Source organism: Mus musculus, chromosome 8 (genome assembly GCF_000001635.26).
Source record: "Mus musculus strain C57BL/6J chromosome 8, GRCm38.p6 C57BL/6J".
Classification (NCBI taxonomy): Eukaryota; Metazoa; Chordata; class Mammalia; order Rodentia; family Muridae; genus Mus; species Mus musculus.
This window is the reverse complement of record NC_000074.6, coordinates 94,899,178-94,918,345: the sequence shown is the minus strand read 5'-3', so window position 1 is coordinate 94,918,345 and position 19,168 is coordinate 94,899,178. Positions and strand designations below refer to the sequence as shown.

At 54.5% G+C, this 19,168-nt stretch overlaps 1 protein-coding gene across 2 annotated transcripts; it reads left to right on the top strand.

Annotated features, from left to right (window-relative positions):
- The first annotated feature begins 247 nt into the window (after positions 1-247).
- On the top strand, positions 248-15,477 carry Ccdc102a (coiled-coil domain containing 102A). 2 transcript variants are annotated; one of them, NM_001033533.3, is made up of 9 exons: positions 248-364; positions 4,538-5,263; positions 6,692-6,918; positions 8,494-8,602; positions 9,956-10,072; positions 10,422-10,631; positions 12,244-12,414; positions 12,986-13,089; positions 14,955-15,477. In NM_001033533.3, exons 2-9 carry the CDS (start codon positions 4,682-4,684, stop codon positions 15,082-15,084), a joined length of 1,650 nt encoding a protein of 549 aa, NP_001028705.2. In that variant the 5' UTR covers positions 248-364; positions 4,538-4,681; the 3' UTR covers positions 15,085-15,477. The 2 variants fall into 2 exon arrangements, with proteins under 2 accessions (NP_001028705.2, XP_011246656.1); XM_011248354.3 differs by lacking the exon at positions 248-364 and adding an exon at positions 826-1,024.
- The last annotated feature ends 3,691 nt before the right edge of the window (positions 15,478-19,168 follow it).

Genomic DNA, 19,168 nt, shown 5'->3' with positions numbered 1-19,168 from the left:
TCCAGTCGGTGTCAGCGCTAGCACTGGAAGTAATGCAGTTAACCAAAGTGAAGCTCCTCGTGGGTCATGGTGCCCACTCCTGTCCTGGATCACCTAGACCGTGGTTGGCGGGAAAGCCGAGGACGCGGATCCTGCCTGGGCGACCCCATGCTTGGGCGGGCCAGGGGGGTCCGGCTGCCTGGCCCCAACCCGCAGCAAACCGCGCCCCACGAGGGGCCCCCGCCCGCTCCCCTTCCCCTCCCCTGGCAGGAGGAGGAGACTTGGCGGCCCTCCCCCGGCCTCCCGACGGCCGCCGCAGCCAGCCCCGCGCCCGCTCCACCCAGAGCAGCAGTTCGGACGTCCGGAATCCCAGCCCCGGCCCGAGGTGAGTGGGGACGGCGGGGCGGGAGGTCATCGCGACAGGGTACTCGCTGCGGTCTCGGAGCCGCTCACGCGAGGGAAGAACTTTGCAGCGAGGGACAGGAGCCGGGGCGGCGCCCGCCGCACCCCAAACTTGAGTCCAACTTTTTAGTCCCACTTAGAGTCCCCCGGCCCGTCTCCATCCCCGTGGAAGCCGGGTCCCGTGGCGGGACAGTGGGGGAGGGGGCGCCCGTGGAATGCCGGCAGGGCCAGGAGGGGGGGGGATGGCAGGCGGGGGCGGAATGTGGAACTCTCCCGGGGGACCCAACGTGGTCACCATGGCGAGTGCCGGACGGACGGGTGGCACTGGCCAATCGGAGCACGGCTTTACGCCCAGACCCGTTGCGCTACCAATGGAAACCAAGCGGTGGGGTGGGCGGGACCGCGTCTTGCAGGACCGGACCCCCGCACCCCCTCCAGCCGCTAGGGGGAGCGGGGCTGGTGGCCCGCGAAGGGGCTACCAAGTAGGGACTGGGCCCTGGAAAGCTGAAAACTTAATTTCGGGAAGGAATGCGGGCAAGTGGGGCAAGGGCTTGATGCTAAGAGAAGGGAAGGGCTTCAGCAGCCCACTGCCCTGGTTGTGCCGAGGGGTAGCACTCTTCCTCATCCCGGGACTTCAGTTTGCGTAAGTGAATGTCCCTTATTCGGCCCGGATTACTGAGCTGTTGTAGGAGTACGATGAGTTCTTATTGGCAGAGTCTTACCCACCTGCTGGAGGAATTAGAAATCTTGTTGGTGCCTCTCAATACATAGGAAAACTGATGCTCAGAAAGGCCAGGAACCTGCACATACCACACGGTGTGTAATAGCAACGCTAGGGTTAATGTCTGTTCTATACGAATGTGCGATGCCAAGAGTTGCTAAGAGTCCTGGGGCTGGAGTAGGTGAAAGCTTCCACTCTTCCAAGTCATGTTTGTTTGGCGGGCCTAGTATCTGAAGATCTCCCTAGTAAGCGCTTCCAGGGGCATGGTGCTCTTCAGGTAGTCACGCATGACCCAGCCACAAGCTCTGTTCTAGCATAGAAACCCTGCTCTCCTCCCTTCCCCACCCCTCCGTTTCTTTCCTGGAGGTCCAGCAGCTGTAAGCTGGGCTCTCTCAGTATCCATGGTCAGAGGGACAGACAGCCCACAGTCTGCGGGCTGACCAGCCTTGGGCCCTGCACTTATCCAATCAGGCAGTCCCCTTGTGGTTTCCTGCTGGGCTCTAATCCCTACCCACAGCTAGGCCTGTGGCCCTGGGCTTACCCCAGAGTCCACCTGAAAGATTCTAAGAAGATACGGGAGAATTCTGAGCTGTGGAGGTCTTGGGTTCCCCATTCCCTCAGCTGGTCCCCATCCAGGGCTTAGTGTTTCTCATTCCTTGCAGTGGCTTCTGAGAAAACCAACCGAACCTCGAGGGCAGAATACAATGTTGAATATCTCCTCCCTCTCCCCATCAGAGAGTTCCTCTGGCAAGAGCTCAGACACCGGACTCTGACCTTGGCCACAGATGGGCTTAGACACCTACCTGTATTAGCGCCTGGCTGAAAACCAACTTCTGATTTTTAGGATGACACCGCTCTCCCAAACTCTGTCTGGTCACAAGAGGTCCCCCTAATAGGAGCTTTATCCATCTCCCATAGGCTCAGGACACATTCAGACAGCACATTGTTCAGCCCTGTTCAAATAGCTAACAAAATCAAGAAGCCTTTGAGAGCTTTTTAGAATGCACACTTCCTAAAGGAGAGGTTCACAACCTCACTAATGCCTCAACCCTTTAATTCACTTCCTCATGCTTTGGTGACCACCCCCCCCCCCCAGCCAGAAAATTATTTTTGTTACTTTATAGCCAGTTTTGCTGCTGTTATGAATCATAATGTAAATATCTGATTTGCAGGATGTCTGATTTGTGACACCCCCCCTCAAAGGGGTCGTGACCCACAGGTGGTGAACTGCCACCCCCAAAGGAGGAGGTGCTGGTGTTTTAGGGAAACTAGCACGAAGTATTCAGAGGTTAGGAAAGTTCTTCTCAAGCGAGGAGATGTTGCAGGTCCATCTTGCAGGGTGTGTAGGAGTTTACAGATGTAGAAGGAAAGGGAGACGTTCCCAATGAGTCTGTGAACAAAAGACGACGTTGGTCACTTCCTACGGGCAGCACTGAATCTGTGGCCTGAAATGAGTGTCCAGTCAAAACATCCTTGTTTCTGAGAACGGGGAATGACAGCTGGAGTTCAGGAGCTCTGAGACCTGCAGCTCAGCTCAGACACAAGGGTACAGCTCTCCATCCTCCATCCCTCCAGCCAACTTTAAGCAAGTACTATACGCAAGATATAAGTGGCACACATGTCTCATTGAGTGGGAGGCTGTGCTATAAGAGAGGCCACTGGCCAGGTATGGCTGGCTGTGGGATGGGACAGGGCATCTAGGGCATTTCCTCCTAGTAGTGGCACCTGAGTCAGGAGGATGGGCTGCCTGACTTTAGGAAGGATGAAGACAGAAAGGAACCCTCTGGGTATGTGGGGGCTGCTCCCCCCCCCCGAGCTTGGAGTGCAGTGGCAGCATTGTGATAAATCGGGAGCCCACCCCCTATAATGTCATCAAACAAAGAAGGCACTGAACCTGGGCAGGAAGGGGCAAGTGACCGGCAGCTGGGCCCTGTCTGCCTATCTATAGCATGAGGCATGTGTACCCGGGTTACTGAAGCTACTTGAGTGTTTCCAAGGCTGTTATGTGAGTAGGGTGGGAATGGGGGTGAGGGGGTGTTGTTAGGCAGAGGCCAGCTGCACTGGGGTCTGCACAGGTGTGCTTGTGGGGGAGGGGTGGATGCGCCTCACCTCCCCCTCTATGCGTGTGCATACCTGTCCCAGGCATAAGGAGAAAAGCAGAGGGTGTTCACAGCCTTCCTGGCCTCCCCCACCCCCTCCGCAACCCAGACTGGCCAGGGCTGCCTTTGGAGGCCCCAACCTGGAAGCTATTAGGGGCCTGGATAATGTCTGCCCTGCTCCTGTTTCATGGGCTTGGCCTTTCTCAAAGGAGCCAGTTGGAGTCTTCTCTAAGTCGAGCAGAGCCCTTTGCCAGGCCTGGCAGCTCCAAGCCAGTGGATATGGCAACAGCACCCGCTGTCACACTTCTGTGGGGCTGTGGAAAGGCCTGCCCTCAGGACTGGTACTTGGGCTTCCTGCCAATCCCCACCCCTCTCCTCTCCCCTGCAGATGCTAGTACTGCTTCTCTTAGGTCTGTTTTGATGGAACTGGGCCAGGAACATGGGGAAGGAGGAGTATGTGCATATGTGTGTGTGCGTGTGTGTATGTGTGTGTGTTCAGAGTTCTCTTAAGAGTGTATGTTTAGGGGCCCATCCGTGTGCTGGTGCAAGTATATCTATCTATTTGTATAACCACATGGTGCCTATAGGTCCATCTCTGACTGTGTCATTTATCCCTGTTTTGTGTGGATGAGATGGCGTGTATGTTCCCAGATGTGTCTGTGTGTGCAGAAATGTCTAGATGCTTGTGGGCGCCAAGGCTACCAAGTCATCACACGGGCCGAGACTCTGAGTCAGAGAGGACAGGCACATTGCCTGTTAGGAACTAGAGCCGGGGTCTGTGTGGCTGGCTGGTGACTGTCTACACAAGCATCTTTGGGGTTGAGATATGTATGGTACTGTAAGTAATGAGGGTGGTTGATTTGGGCTCAGTGGTAGAGGGCTTGTTGGTGGCTTTGCCCGAAGGGGAGCCCGAGAGACTTGAAGTCTCGCTGATGTTACTTGAATACTCATATGGACTTCTGAAATGTAGAGTCTCTGCTGCGTCCCTGCCAAACATCCTGGCCCATAGAACTGTTAATTGTTAATTAAGCGAGGGTCCAGGTGAATCTGAAGCACACCCTGATGAAGGAATCCTGGGCTTCCTTGCCAGGTCCCCGATGTACAGGTGGAGAGGCAGAAGCCCAGAAAGGCCCAGTGGCACAACAAGCAGCCTTGAGAGTATGAGGGGCATTGGAGCCAGGGCTGAAGGTCTCTACTGGACTTAGGGGCCACCCTGGAGCACACCTCCCCCTGCTTCTGCCAGTACTGCCCTCTTCATCCCCTGAGCACACACAGGGCTGATTCGGGTGACTGTCGGTGGTGGGCACAGCCCAGTAATGGTCCTGTTCTTCCGCAGGTCTGAAGAGGCACCCCAGAGTATCCTAGAGAGCAGTGGATCGAGGCGTCCATCACACGCAGTGAGATCATGTTAGATCTCTGTCCTACGCGCCGTCCTTGAGCCTAGCCCCAAGTTCGCACCCAAGGCCAGCCCAGCCTCACTATGAGCCACGGTCCGAGCCCGCGGCTGGCTGAGTCTCCGCAGCTGTCCAAGAGCAGCCTGCTCACCATCCTGGGCAGCCCGTCCCCGGAGCGCATGGGCCCGGCCGACTCGCTGCCACCCACGCCGCCTAGCGGCACCCCGTCACCAGGACCGCCACCCTCACTACCCTTGACTGCTCCCGCTCTGCTGGCCGACGGCGACTGGGAGAGCCGCGAGGAGCTGCGGCTGCGGGAGCTGGAGGAGGCGCGCGCGCGAGCCTTGCAGATGGAGAAAACAATGCGCTGGTGGTCGGACTGCACGGCGAACTGGCGCGAGAAGTGGAGCAAGGTGCGCGCCGAGCGCAACCGTGCGCGGGAAGAGGTGCGCCAGCTGCGCCAGCGCCTGGATACGCTCACCAAGGAGTTGGCGGGCGCGCGCCGTGAGCGCCAGGAGGCTCAGGGCGAGTGCGAGGCGCGCGGCCGCGAGCTGGCCCGGCTGCGGGGAGTGCACAGTGCGGCCGACAAGACTCACGACGGTCCGGAGCCCGAACGCGAGCAGGAGCCGGTGCGCGACATCGGGGCGGAAAGGCCGCCTGGCAGCCAGGTGCGCCCTACTACACGACTTGGAAGAAGGCTGGCATTCGGGCCAGTGTTGCACAGGGGCCCAGATGGGAGGGAGCAGTGACAAGAGCTAGTAAGGATCTGGTTTCCAGTGCGGTGCTGGTCAGCCCTACGTCCACTTAATGGTGGTGGTGGTGGGGATCTGGAGCAGGTAAAGGTCACCTTGCTTTGGAGATTCCCAAGTTCTAGCCGTCCCTCCTCCCCATTTAGAAGTCATCAAAATCAAAGAATCTTCCATAATAAGCACAGGAGAGATCCTTGAACTTGGCTTAGATTAGTGATAGAGCTGACTCCTCATTCTTTCATCCTGAAGGGATGTGGTCTCTTTGGGAGCCTTTGGGAGGGGTGGCAGAAAAACTGTCTAAACAAAACAAAACAAAACAAAAAGTTAGTTAAGCTGGGACTGAGAGGAGGCATACAGATTAGCTGCAGGAAGTGCCAGAATCCATAATCTACCGTCATTGCAGAAGCCCGGAGGCTGGGGGCCTGCTGAGCCTGGGCAGTGGCGGTAGCTGTCCCCATCATTCAGGGTCTACAGTCACATTATCTCCTACAGCAGACCCTGAGACACAGGGAGGTTCAGAACTGAGCTCTGTGTTGGTTCCTCCGGCAGCTGGGTTTGTACCCTGGTGGTGAATGCTAACACTATAGTTGGTCAGAATGACAGAATCCCAAGGGCGGGCCACAGAGGCAAAGACCCAGCTTTGGTCCCCAGAAGACCAGACCCCAGCAATGGTTCTCTTAGCTGCTCCCCTCCTCTCTGACCTAACCCTCTCCCTATGACCTAGTATTTGGAGACATTTTTCTAACCTAGCTACCAGGGCCTCGTGTTCTCTTTGCCCTCTTGTTTGGTAGTCATCACAGCCCCAGAGTCCCCAGGGACAGTTTAGAGCCCCAGGTCTACAGTCTGAGTTTACATGCCAGCTCAGGTGTGACCCTTCCTTTCTGTCATTCCCATCTGTCCCAGGTGGCAGCCAGAGTGCACCACAGGACCATCTGAGGTCAGGGGAATAGGAGGTCAGTCCTTCACAAGTTCTCAGAGCCACCAGCCTCCCTGTGCCCAGGTTTGCCCCTGAATCGGAATCCTGAGCCTTGGTGGGAATTCTTGCCTCACTAGTTGCAACCATTGCACCCAGTGTTTGCATACTTGGGGTGATGGGGGCCTTCCCGGGGAATGTTCCAGGAAACAGGAAACCCTGGTAGCTGGCAATGTTCTTCCAGGATGTGAAGGCGGAGGCCCAGAGGAGAATAAAATGAAATGCCAAAGACAAAACCAGGGCCAGGAGGCACTGTTATCACCTGCCTCAGGTCACTTAGCAAGCTCCTTCCAGAGCAGGGCCTCAGCTAGCCATGAGGATGGAGGCCAGAGCAAGGCCCTGGACCAGGCAGTCCCTTACCTTGGTCCCCACAGGAGCTGGACCTGGTAGAGAGCCTGCTGAAGAGCAGACCAGAGGAGCCTGAGGGCTGCTGGGATGCCTGCAGTGTAGCAGCAGGGGGCCCTCGGGTCAGCTCAGGACGCCAGGATCGCAACCGCCTGCCCTGGGAGGACACAGCCAGTACAGAAGAGGATGCCTCCAAGTTGACTGCTCTGCGCCTACGGCTAGATGAGTCCCAGAAAGTGCTCCTCAAGGAGCGAGAGTGAGTTATGGGCGGTGGGGTTGGGTGAGGGGCTGGAGCCTGGCACCCCCAGAATCCTAAGTGATAACACATGAAAGCCGTTGAGGCACAATCTCAGGTTTTACTTCCCTCAGGGTGGATTTTTGTTTTGGTCTTTTTGGTCATTTTTCTCCCCTCCCCCCTGCAGCCTCCCACTACAGGACTGAACCCAGGACATGTGCTTACTAGGGAAGTGCTCTATCTACCATTGAGCTAAATCCCAAACCCCACAATCTAAGATTTTAGAACAGTGAACCCACTACATTCTTTTTCATTTTTTAGTAAAGATTTTTAAATATTATGTGTGTGATGTGTGCGTGCGTATGTTATCTGTCTGCCCATCCTTCTGTCTGTGAGTGTATGTTTGTGTCTATATGTGTATGTGTATACCGTGTGTGTGTCTGGCGCCCATGGGTATTGGAAGAGGAGGGTATTGGATCCCCTGGAACTGGAATTACAGATGTTTATAAACTGCCATTTTGGATGCCAGGAACCAACCCTAGGTCTATTGTAAGGGCAGCAAGTACTTTTACCTCTGAGCCATCTCTCAGTTCCCCATCCTTTTGTTTTTAAAATAGGGCCTCAGTACATGAACCCATGCTGACCGTGTGTAGCCTACGGTGACCTCCAGCTTACTTCTGGTGGTAGAGAGGGTAGCAGGCTCAGAAAAAGCAGGAATGGAGATTGGTTAGGAAGTTTAGGGTTAGAGGAGTTGTGTTTGGCTCAGCAAAGTAACAGTTTGTGAACGGGTAGGTCTGGAGGTCCGGAGGAGTCTGGATGAGAGGTGCAAAGGCAGGGGTCATGAACAATAGAAATGTAAGACTCAGTGGTGTGGATGGGCAAGGAGAAGGTTATGGGGTGGGGTCCTGGTTCTGTCAAGCTCAGAGGCTGGCAGAGGAAGTGGGCAGTGAAGAGGAAGGGGAGCCATTTGCAGTGCAAAGGAGCTAAGAGAGACTGTTTCACAGGAGAGTGGGTGGCTAGACTGAGACTTAGTTGACGGATGGATTTAGAACATGGAGGTCATCATGGGCTTTGGGGAGGGCGATTAGAGGGTCTGACCTGATGATGTTCGTGAATATTCTACAGCTCTGGTGTCTAGGAAATGAGTGTATAGATGATATACTTGGTTCACATGTGTGATTTTACTTTTTAAAAAAATCATATAAGGACTACGCAAGAGGGGATTTGCTCAATGGTAGAGTGCTTGCCTATCATGGATCAAGTCCTGGTTCCATGGGACAGGGGAGGAAAGGGAAGAAGGAAGAAAGCATACCTCTGACGACAGTTGGACTAATACTTCTGTGGGTATCACATCTTTGGCTAAGGAAAGCCGAAGGGACCAGGTAGCCAGCAGAAGCTAGGCAGAGGATGACATAGGTTCTTCCTGACCACATCCCCTGCCCACGCCTCATCTCAGACTTCTAGCCACAGAACATGGGAGAACACAGTCTATTGTTTAAACAACAGCAAAGTCAAGCTAACATATTCCCTGAAATATGAAGTCAAAACAAAAGAAGTCTAATAACGTCTTTGTGCTTGCCTATCCCCACTCCCCAGGGATAAGCTGGCTCTGAGCAAAAACATCGAGAAGCTGGAGGGGGAGCTTAGCCAATGGAAGATCAAATACGAGGAGTTGAGCAAGACCAAGCAGGAGATGCTCAAACAAGTAAGGCTGGGTGTGGGGCTGGGACATTCTGGTGGGGGTGGCTGCACGCTGGGGGCTTCCAACCTAGGGGTCAAGTTAGGATAGAATTCACACACTCAGCCATAGTAGTTCCGAGTACCAGGACAGGTGGTTAATGGTAGCACAGCCCAGGGCTGTGAAGGCATCAAAAGAGCATGAGATGGGATGGAGGCCAAGGAGGGCCTCTATAAGATGACATATGAGCCGGGTCTGGTGGGACACACCTGGAATCCCAGCCCTTAGGAGGCAGAGACTGGAGGATTGCCTTGAGTTCAAGGCCAGTTTGGACACCCTGACTCAGCATCCCTCCTCCACTCCCTACATGACCTTGTTTGAATCAAGACCTAAAGGAGCCAAATGGAGCCATTTTTGAGCATATAGGGCATTTGGTGGCTCACAGCAGCAGTCCTGAAGTAGGCAGACAACTGGTGTGTGCTGGACACAGAGGAGGTAGTATGGCTGGAGAATCCTGTCAGAGGGAGGATCAAGAGGCTACATTTCAGAGGGTTTGTGATCAGAACGGAAGTGTCAGATGTGACATTTAGTGTGTGTCCAGTGAAACTGAAGCCTCTTGGCAGTCAAAAGAAAATGCAACCTCACGGTCCCATCTCAGCCATGAGGTGCTCAAAGCAGGCTACTTCGTCTCCCTCTTGTACAGATTGAGTATGTCCACCAGGGGGCGCAGCCATCCTGGGAAAGCCTTGCTGGATCCTCTGGGTTCATGGAGGTCAAAGACCAGAGACTTGCATTGGAAATTTGCCCACACCTGGGAATCTCTTCAAGTTCATAAAGAGTCCCAGAACCCCTGCCTACCTACTTGAATCTCCCTTCTTTTGGGGATCTGGGAACCTGGCCCCACATTATTCAGACTGCCAACTGTAGTTGCCAGAAGGACACTAACAGAGAGCCAATGTGCATCTGCGCAGAAAATGCTCTTGTGCCTGGCTTCCATCCACAGTATTGTCTTAGATGCCCACTGTGTACTTGCGTGGACCAGCAGCTTGGGAGAAGTGCCCACAGCGGTTCTGATGTCTGTGCATACACACTGGTGTTGAGAGCCATGGGGAAGGCAGACAGACAAGCTCTCTGCCCTCTGGGTGTGCAGTCTTGTGGGCAGTGGGAAGAGGCCAGGTGAATGGGAGTAGCACACGGGAGCAAGATGTTGCAGGGCTTTGTGAGAGCATAGGAGTTGGGTGCTATCTCGAGGCACCAAGAACTCTCAGAGGAGCCTACTCTGAAAAGTCCTTCATTGCCTTGGCTGGTGCTCACCTCTAGTACGGCCTCTGGGATCTATCCCGGTGGTTCTCATGACCAGGCTGGCTGATGTCCTTGCAGCTCAGCATCCTAAAGGAGACGCACCAGGATGAGTTGGGCCGCATGTCGGAAGACCTGGAGGATGAGCTGGGCGCACGCTCTAGCATGGATCGCAAGATGGCTGAGCTGAGGGGTGAGGTCAGTGGTGGGCAGGATGGAGGGGCAGTGCTCAGGGGTTTGATCAAGCAGTCCGTAGGAAAAGGATAAAAGTCCCAGCTGTGCTGTGAGGGGGCCCGTCCACACCCCAGGGGCCTAGCCTGCAGGAGGCACCCCCTTTCCCACACAAAACCCAGAAGCGCCCCCACATCCTGCACACCGTGAAAAAAATAAAAGCCCGGCATAATTATAGCTGCTGCAGCTGGATCTGCTTCCTGGTGCCATTTTTGGCTTCAGGAGGGGGGGGTGCATCTAGCTTGTCTCTCCACTCCTGTTCCCCCCACCCCACCCCAACCCCCCTGGAGTCTCACTACCTCCCTTGCTGCTGCAGATGGAAAGGCTCCAGGCAGAGAATGCGGCCGAGTGGGGCCGCAGAGAGCGGCTGGAGACAGAGAAGCTGGGCCTGGAACGGGAGAACAAGAAGCTGCGCGCACAGGTTGGAGACCTGGAGGAGGCTCTGGCCCGCAGACGGCGGCAGAATGCCAGTGCCCTGGACTGTGACCTGAGGGCCAGCCAGGCTGCTCTTTTCGAGAAGAACAAGGTGGGCTAGTCAGCACACTACTGTATGGCCTGCATGTGAATGACCACACAGTATAGGCTGAGCCTCTGATCCCCCCCAAACCAAACATCCAAAATGCTTTCAACCCCCCCCCCCCGACTTTGAGCATCCACTCAATGCCTTAAAAGAGCAGAAAATTTCACACCTACATGTGGTCGGTACCAATCAAAATGTGAGGGCAGAAAAGATGCTGAAGAAAATTGCCCTCAAGCCCTGGTGACATATGCATTCAACTAGTGGATTCTATGTTTAGACCCAGGGCCTGTCCCCAAGAGACCTCATGATGTATGTGTGAATACCCCCCAAAAGTCCAAAAAAACTGTGGAATCTAGGCTGAAGATAAAGTTTGGTAGGGTACCTGCCAATCATGCACAGAGCCCCGGGTCCCATCCCCAGCATCCTATAACATAGTGTGATGTCTCACACCTATAGTCCCAGTGCTCGGGAGGTAGAGGCAGGAGGATCACAAGTTCAAAGTCATCCTTGGCTACAGAGAGAATTCAATGTCAGCCTAGGCTACATGAGACTCTTTTTATTATTATTATTATTATTATTATTATTATTATTATTATTATTATTATTAATCAAAATACTTGAGCCTAGGCACTTCAGATAAAAGATACTCAACCTGCAACTGCATTGACTAAACTCCTATAAGATAAAGCAGTTGATAATTATAGTAGCTCTGTATGCTGAACACCTACTGTGCGATCCTGGCAGCAATGAGCAGACAGGTGTGTCTACCTGTTTCACGAATGATGGTTTAAAGGAACAAAAGTGCTGTCTCCATCACATGGTCAGGCCTGATCCTGAAAAGGTTTCCCTTGGGGGTGGGGGTAGGGGTCAGTGGGGGACAGCAACTTTGAGCTGAGGTCTGCTGGAGAAGCAGAAGTTAACTGGTGGTAAACTGACCTTCCAGAGGGTAGAGCGAGAACAGGGGAGTCCCAGAAGAAATGAGGACTCTGTCTGGGTAGGGGTGACAAGGGGGCCCAGGCAGACGAAACAGGATCCATGGCTGCAGTGTGAGAGCAGCCAGCAGGGGTGAAGCGGGAAGCTGCCAGGTGGCAGGCTGTAGTAGGACAGAGGATGGGAGGCCATTGCAGTTCCCAAGGCTACCAGGGATGCCAGACAATGGACCCTGCTGGAGTAGATGGACTGGACAGGACCAATGAGCCCTTCAGTAGGAAATGAGACACCCCAGAGTAGGGCAGCCCTCTCTTTTCCTGGCTGTCCCTCTGCTTTTGACCTCTGCTCTTCTCCCGTGCCACACTCCTCTGTCTAGCTCATCCCCAGAGCCAGAAGTTTCATGCCACATGCTTGTCACTAAGACTGTAGACTTCACTGCTCCCCCAAACCCTGACCTGAAGTTCCACAGTCCACTGGACACCCTCCTGGCTCATTACAGTTCCACACGCAGATAAAGCCACTGAGTCACACACCCACCTCACGAGGTGGCACTGCCAGCTCCCGATTGATCAGTAAGCCTTGGAGCTCAGAACGTCCCAGCAAGTGGGACATCCCTTCAGAGGAGACATGAGGCCCCATGGGTGAGTGAGCATGTGGCCTGATGGCCTGAGCCTCCCCACCCCTGCAGGAACTGGCAGATCTGAAGCACGTGCACGGCAAACTCAAGAAGCAGTTTCAAGAGAAGGTGGCCGAGCTGGCACACGCCAATCGGCGCGTGGAGCAGCACGAGACGGAGGTCAAGAAGCTGCGGCTGCGGGTGGAAGAGCTCAAGAAAGAGCTGGCCCAGGCAGAGGATGAGGTAAATATGAATAGGCCTGAGAGGGACAGGCCATTCACCCCCACCTGTGTTCCTGTATGCTGGGGCCCTGGCACCTGAGACAGGAAGTGAGGGCAGCTGGAGAGAAAGGAAAGTGGATGAGCTGAGTGAATGAGCCAGGGAGGTGAGTGGTGGTGTAAATGGTTAGAAGGCAGGAGGACTCCCCCATGCACAGAGGACTAGATGGACAGATGGATGGAGAGCGGAGTGGATGAATGAGGTAGAGCGGCAGGTGTCTAGTGGATGACGGGTACACACACAAATTGGTGACTGGGTGGGTCAGTGGACAGGAGGAAGGGCATCTGATGAGAAGCAGGTGAGTATGGGTGAAAGGCTATGTGGCCGGGCATTTGGGTGGGTTCTGGGTTGATTGCTGCATGCTGGGTAGATTTGGAGGCTGGTGGCCTGCAAGGATGGATATCAGAATGGAAGTGGTCCCAAGGCAAGGCTTCAAGCGCAGGAGTGGGATCAGACGCGGTTCCAGAACAGAACAGGGGAAGTGGCTGAGCCAGGCCCGAGCCATTCCTCATGTCCTCTGTCCTGCTCACCCCAGCTGGACGAGGCCCACAACCAGGCACGGAAGCTGCAACGGTCCCTGGACGAGCAGACAGAACAGAGCGAGAACCTACAGGTGCAGCTGGAACACCTGCAGTCCAGGTAGGCAAGGATGCTCTGCTGGGGGAGAGGAGGGATCCTAAAGGCACACACGGGGCAAGGGCCAGAACCCTCAGGAGAGCCGGAGGGGAAGAACAAGAAGGAAGAGCTCTTGGGGCGAGAATCCTGTCCCCTCCAAACAGGAAGGGCCAGGGCCAGGAAGCTGGAGGGGAGTGGCTGCAGGAAGACAGCTCAGCTGTGGGCTCTGGAATTGTCTCCTTCGGTTGGGCGGGCGGGCTAGCGGTGGTGTGAGTATGTGGAGGGCTGCCAAGGAGGGAGGCTCTGGGCCACCTGCCAAGGAGGCCAGGCTCTGGAGAGGGCTAGTGAATGTTGGGAGTCCTTGGCAAGAAACAGAACCATCTTCCCCGGTCTTGGGGATGGGTAACCCCAGGGACAACAGGAATATGAAAAGTTGAAGGGTTGGAAATAGCATAGTGACGGGCCAAATCCCTTGGTTATGGCTGGAACCCTCAGCCCCTGAGAGGCGCTTAGATCCTCCTTCATGGTGCACTGCCACCTCTCCTGTACCTGCCCCACTGCCACCTCTCCTCTCCCTGTCCCACTGTCCCAGCTCTAAATCCTGTCTTCTCCACACACTTTCCACTTCCAAGATGACCTGGTCATGGCAAAGCACTCAGGCAGAGCCCCGCACAGTCATAACTGGGAAGCCCCAAGGGCCACGGGGCCAGCGTGGCTACACCCATACCTGCCTTCTAACCTGTGCGGGGAGGGACCTGGGGCCTGCAGCCAGATTTTTTGGGTAGGTGGAAAGGCTGAGTGACCTTAGGTCACTGAATACTTCTGGGTCAGCTCCCCCATCTGTAAAATGGAGATCAGTCACTGTGAAAGTGGAGAGAGTTTATTGAATCTTTAAAAGGCACCTAAACCAACAGAAGCCGGGACATCATTTGCACTTGACTGGGGATGTACTGGTGGGATCTCGTGGTTATCAGCAATGGGTTTATTGAGCATCTACTTAGTGCTGCTGTGTGCTGAGAGCTTGTGTTTAGGATGGGCTTTGGAGCCAGGCCTCATGGTCGTGTGGTATAATCTATAGGGTCTCAGTTTCCCCATAGCTTAAGTGACATCTGAAATTTATACAGGGCCCAGACACGGACCTGGACCTGAGTCAGGATTATTGGATGCCCAGCTCCGCAAGGTCCAACCCTTGCAGTCAATCGCCCCCTCCCCCTCAGCAGGCCACTCACTAAGCCTGGGGCTTTCCAGAAGTCTCAGCCACATTCCTGGGGAGCCATAAACTCCCAAAATGGGCAGCCTGGCTCTGCTCAGCCTCGCCAGCACCTCTGTTGGGGGCGGGCAGGGCCACCCAGGATTGCTGCCTCATTTTAGTTTGTAACTTTTCTTGCTTTAATGTTCCGGGACAGGGCACTAAATCACCGTGCAGTAATGGAGCCGCACTCCCACCCCTCCCTGCCGCGTTAATAATTCATGCCTTCCAGTAAGATGCTCGGAGCTACTGCCTTATTGGAGGCAGTGTGTTTCCTCCACCCCCCCCCCCCGCCCCTCCTCAAACGGGCAAGGTCTGTCTGAGCAGACACTAGAACGTAGTGTGCTCAGCGCTCTATTTCTTGATATCTCGCATCCGTATGAGGAATCAGACCCATCTCAGTCAGTTCTGAGTCTGCAGTCTACACCAGAACTGGGACTGTAGCTCAGAGCCCAATCCCCACTGACTCCTGTCTGAGCGACACTGGGAAAGTCATTTAACTCCCTCATGCTCCTCGTACGTAAATTGAGGTGACTGACCATAGTGTTTCCCCATCTGAGCACGGGTACCTCAGAGTACATTGCAGCTCAGAAGCACTATGATTCCTGTTCTGACCTGTCACCCCACCCCACCCCCTCAGGCTCCGCAGGCAGCAGCAAAACGCACCCCTTTTTGGGAAGATTCGTAGTACCCGATTTGGCACCGAGGAAGCCGGAGACGGAGCCAGCGACCTGGATGAGGATGAGGACCTGCAAATCCAGGTGGCCTAGGACATCCAGGGTGGAAGAGGACCGACCCCAAAGCACAGATGCCCAGCGGAGCATCCTCTCAAACCCTGACAGCCATCTTTCGCTGTCTGTACGCACTTGGGTTCCACCCCCCTGCTTCAAACCACTTCCTTCTCTCCCAGGAAAGCGGGAGTTTCACCTATCACACCCCTGTGAAGGGGGAGCCTGTTGGATATGTATATTGTATATATGCCCAGGGTTGCTTGGACCCAACTGACAGCCCAGCACCCAGATCTTAAGACCCCACCTGCACAAGACTTCGTGCAGAGATGGAACATGGTGAGGGAGGCTTGGTGGTCTGGAAGGGGCTATTCATAGTAAGATACCATGAACATGAACTCAGACTTTTGTAATAAATGGACTTGAAGCTCTCAAGGCAGAGTTCTGAAAGTGTAGGAGACTGGGGAAGGAGGCAGGGGTGGGGGTGGGGTGGGGGTGAGCATCATCCTGCACCTAACATTGAACCAGAGTCCAAGATGGTTGAGGGAATGACTGAGTACCAGTTCAGCTGAGGGGTCTGGTGTCCAGTCTGTCCGGAAACAAGGAAATGTGGTACCCTTCTTATCTGGATAGGAAGAGACTTCAGTCCGTAGGTTCAAATCTCTGCTCTACCTTTGACTGACTGTGCAACCGCAGGGACATCCCTCACCTTCTCTGAGCCTCAGGTTTCCCATCTGGAAGTTAGTGTTCTGTAGCTCACTGGGTAAAAACACTTGGAATGCAAGCCCGACAACCTGGGTTTGATCCTCAGAGCCCGAGTTAAGGTGGACCGAGAGAATGAACTCCGTGTAAAGGCCTCTGTCCTCCACAGGTGCACACACACTAGTAATAATAATAATCATCGATTTTGTAAATGCAAAACTTTGTTACTCTCCCTGGAGGCCTACCATGGGCAGGAGGATTTGCCAGCAGGGTGGGGAGCTGATTGCAGCAGGATTAGGAACCTGGTGGAAATTCACTCACAGGAGATGTGAAATTCTCTTCTTTGGTTGTTTATTTGAGATAGGGTCTTTTGTAGCGCTGGGCTAGCCTGAACCTGAATGGCAGACTGGCCTTGAACTCAGTCCTCCTCCCTCGGTCTCCAAGTAACAGGATTACAGGCATGCCCCACCACAGCCAGGCTGTACTTACAGTTTGGACATCTAATTTCCCAAACCTAATTAGCAGATTTATATAGAATTTGAAGGAGATGGGCGACTGGAGACACAGCAGCAGACACTTAAATTTATTAAAGTTAGCCAGGCAGTGGTGGCGCATGCCTTTAATCCCAGTACTCTGGAGGCAGAGGCAGGCAGATCTCTTGAGTTCATGGGCCAGCCTGCTCTACAGGGCAGCCAGGGTTATACAGAAAACCCTGTCTTGAATCCACCTCCACTACTCACCCCCAATTTTGTTTTGTTTTTCTAAAGTCAAGGGGAATTCAGGAATCTTGCTCTCCTGATAGGCTCTGGAGATGTGAGGATTGCTCCAACAGGCAGGTGGTAGCTTCCTGTATTGGGGGGCGGGGAGGGGGGTTGTCAAAGAAGCTCAGGCCATGCACAAAGAGAAGTTAAACTGAGTTCAGGAAAGGGTTCACTGTTCGGAATGGAGAGCTGCCATAAAGACTTTATCTCTGTGTCATCTGGTTAGGAAGGTCCCTGGAGGCTACACTGTGTCATCTGGTTAGGAAGGTGCCTTGAGCCCTGGGGACTAAGGTGCTAAGGGGCCCAGCAGGGAGCCAGAGCCCAGCTTCATCCTCAGGCTTAGCTGATGGTGTTGGTGGGGTGTCAGAGGCTCCAGGCCCCTCCTGGGCTCGCAGGTGAAGGAGGAAAGGAAAAAAAGAGGCCGTCCCCACCCCCACCCTGTGCCGGAAATCAGTCCTCAGGAGGCAGCCCAGCAGGAAAGGACCCTCTCCTGCCAGGGAGGTTTCTTCTTCCTCTCTCAAACAGGAAATAGGCCAAGAAAAGACTGAGAGTGCTGCCCTTTGACCCCCCAGGAGCTAGAAGCCAGGCCCTCACTGACAGCTGCCATTCCCAGACACAGAGCAGAGCCTGGCTCCCCCAGACTCCCTGGCACCTCCAGAGAGATAGTGTGGAGCAGGGGCCTCCTCACGGTGTCTATATCTCTCCACCAGGCTGCTCTCGGAGAAGTGTTGGTGCACAGAGGATCTGGTCTGGGAAAGGGAAGCCTCCGGAGCAAGGCTTGGGGAATGGTGGGATGGGGGTGGTGGGGGTGGGGGCTGGGCGCTGCTCACGGCCTTTCATGGGTCACTGCTACTTAAAGTGAAAGTCATCCAGGGGTCATGGCGCACCGAAGCATTAGCCTTGGCTCACATGGTGCCTTAAGGAAAATCTTTAATGTGCTGCTAATATTAGTCATGGGAAGTCTGCCCATCCAAATGTGGGTTTCCCTCTCCTGAGCCGTCAGCACCTTTGACCACACCGTCCCCTGCTCCCATGTGGCTACTACAGCTGCTCTCAGGAGGTAAGAGGCGTTTCTGTGCCTCAGACCCCACCAGCTCCTGCAGCCTTATCTCTTAGGGAGGCCATTTGAGGGCAGGGTACCTATTGAACATTACAAGGGGGGAGCCAGAAGGCAGCCAGTGTGAGGTGCAGCCATGCCAAGAACACTTGTCACTTAGGTTGCTGGAAGGGTGACGGCCAAAAGTTTTACAGGCAGCTTTCCCCAGGCTTCTCTACCAGCCAGTGAGACAGGTATACCACTATCCCTGTCCCATTTATGCTGGAATCCAGGGGCTCAGGGGGAGCAACCGCAACCACACAGCTGAGTAGCCACGGTCTCATCCTGATTTGGGCAGTCTCAGTGCAGAGTCTGCCCAGGCTACCCATCAGGATAAGGAGCCTGCGGTCTTACCTAGTTCTTGCCAGGCTGAATCCCCAACACCACCCAGAATTACTGTCCCCCAACAGCCCTTCACAGCCTCAGTCTCCCTGTTTCTCTCTTAGTGCGAATGGTGGTTTTGTCTGGTACCCTCACCGCACCCCACCAACCACAGTGTCCTGGGATGATGGGAGGAAGGAAGGACATAGGGATAAGAAATGAAGGATAAACTGAGTGTAGGGTTGCAAGCATTTATTCCTAGAGGGAGGCAGACCTATGAGTTCAAAGCAAGCCTGCTTGACACAGCGAATTCCAGGATAGCCAGAGCTACATAGTGAGACCCTATCTTGAAAAATGTAGTGGTGGAGGTGGGGTGGGGTGGGGGAGAATGGGGGACTAAGTAATAGAAAGCTGAAGCCAGAATCTGGCCCACCACGGCTACTTGGTTTTTGTTTTTGTTTTGTTTTGTTTTGTTGGAGGGGGGCGGTATCTGCTGGAGAGAACAGGCAGCCCAGGGACTCTGTGCAGCAGCTACCCAGACCCTCAACACCCCTCATCCAAGGCCTTGGCATTCTTAGACAGGCTGAGCTTGCATCCTAGGTCTGGTTCATCCATCTGCATTGTGTGTGGAACCCCAGAGTCTGCCCTTGCTCTTCAGCTAAAACTTTATTAGGCATTCTCACTGGAATACCCCCAGATTTGCATGACATATGTATGGCCCATCCCATACTTCCACTGGCTATGTGTCTTCTCGCAGTTTCTCTGTACAAAGGGGAACACACCCATGGGCTGGCCAAGCCTACCTCTTATGAGACCACTGCCCTCGTTCTTTCCGCCTTCCTCCACTGTTCTGCACAGCCATCCAAGAGCCTAGTGCCTAGCCTACCTGGGAGGCTGACAGACAGCCATTCCAGCCAATCGTTCTGAAGCACGGGGTGGAGCCTGGAGGCAGAGGTAGAGGTAGCGCCCAGGAGCCAGCTGCAGCTCAGCCGGCCGCTCCCACCGCTCTCCCCGCCACCATCAGCAGAAGACTGCGACCTTATCTACTAATTGCAGGGTTGTGAGATGCCAGCTGCCTCCCTGGCCCCAGGGAGGTGCCTCTCAAGGGAGCAGGGGCTCCCTGGAAAGGCCTTCCAGCCCTCCTCCAGTCCAGAACCACCGCTGCACTTGGTGATCTCCGTGGTGTAAACAGAGCTGCTGGTTCACAGGGACAGGGCTCCCTCCCCACCCAAGAATTAATTAGCCA

Bases quoted from the DNA above. Each gene is read 5' to 3' on its own strand.
- Ccdc102a (NM_001033533.3), top strand. From the start codon at position 4,682: ATGAGCCACGGTCCGAGCCCGCGGCTGGCTGAGTCTCCGCAGCTGTCC. The intron at 10,073-10,421 runs GTCAGTGGTGGG...TTGCTGCTGCAG, and splicing joins TGGCTGAGCTGAGGGGTGAG to ATGGAAAGGCTCCAGGCAGA. The intron at 13,090-14,954 runs GTAGGCAAGGAT...CCACCCCCTCAG, and splicing joins CTGGAACACCTGCAGTCCAG to GCTCCGCAGGCAGCAGCAAA.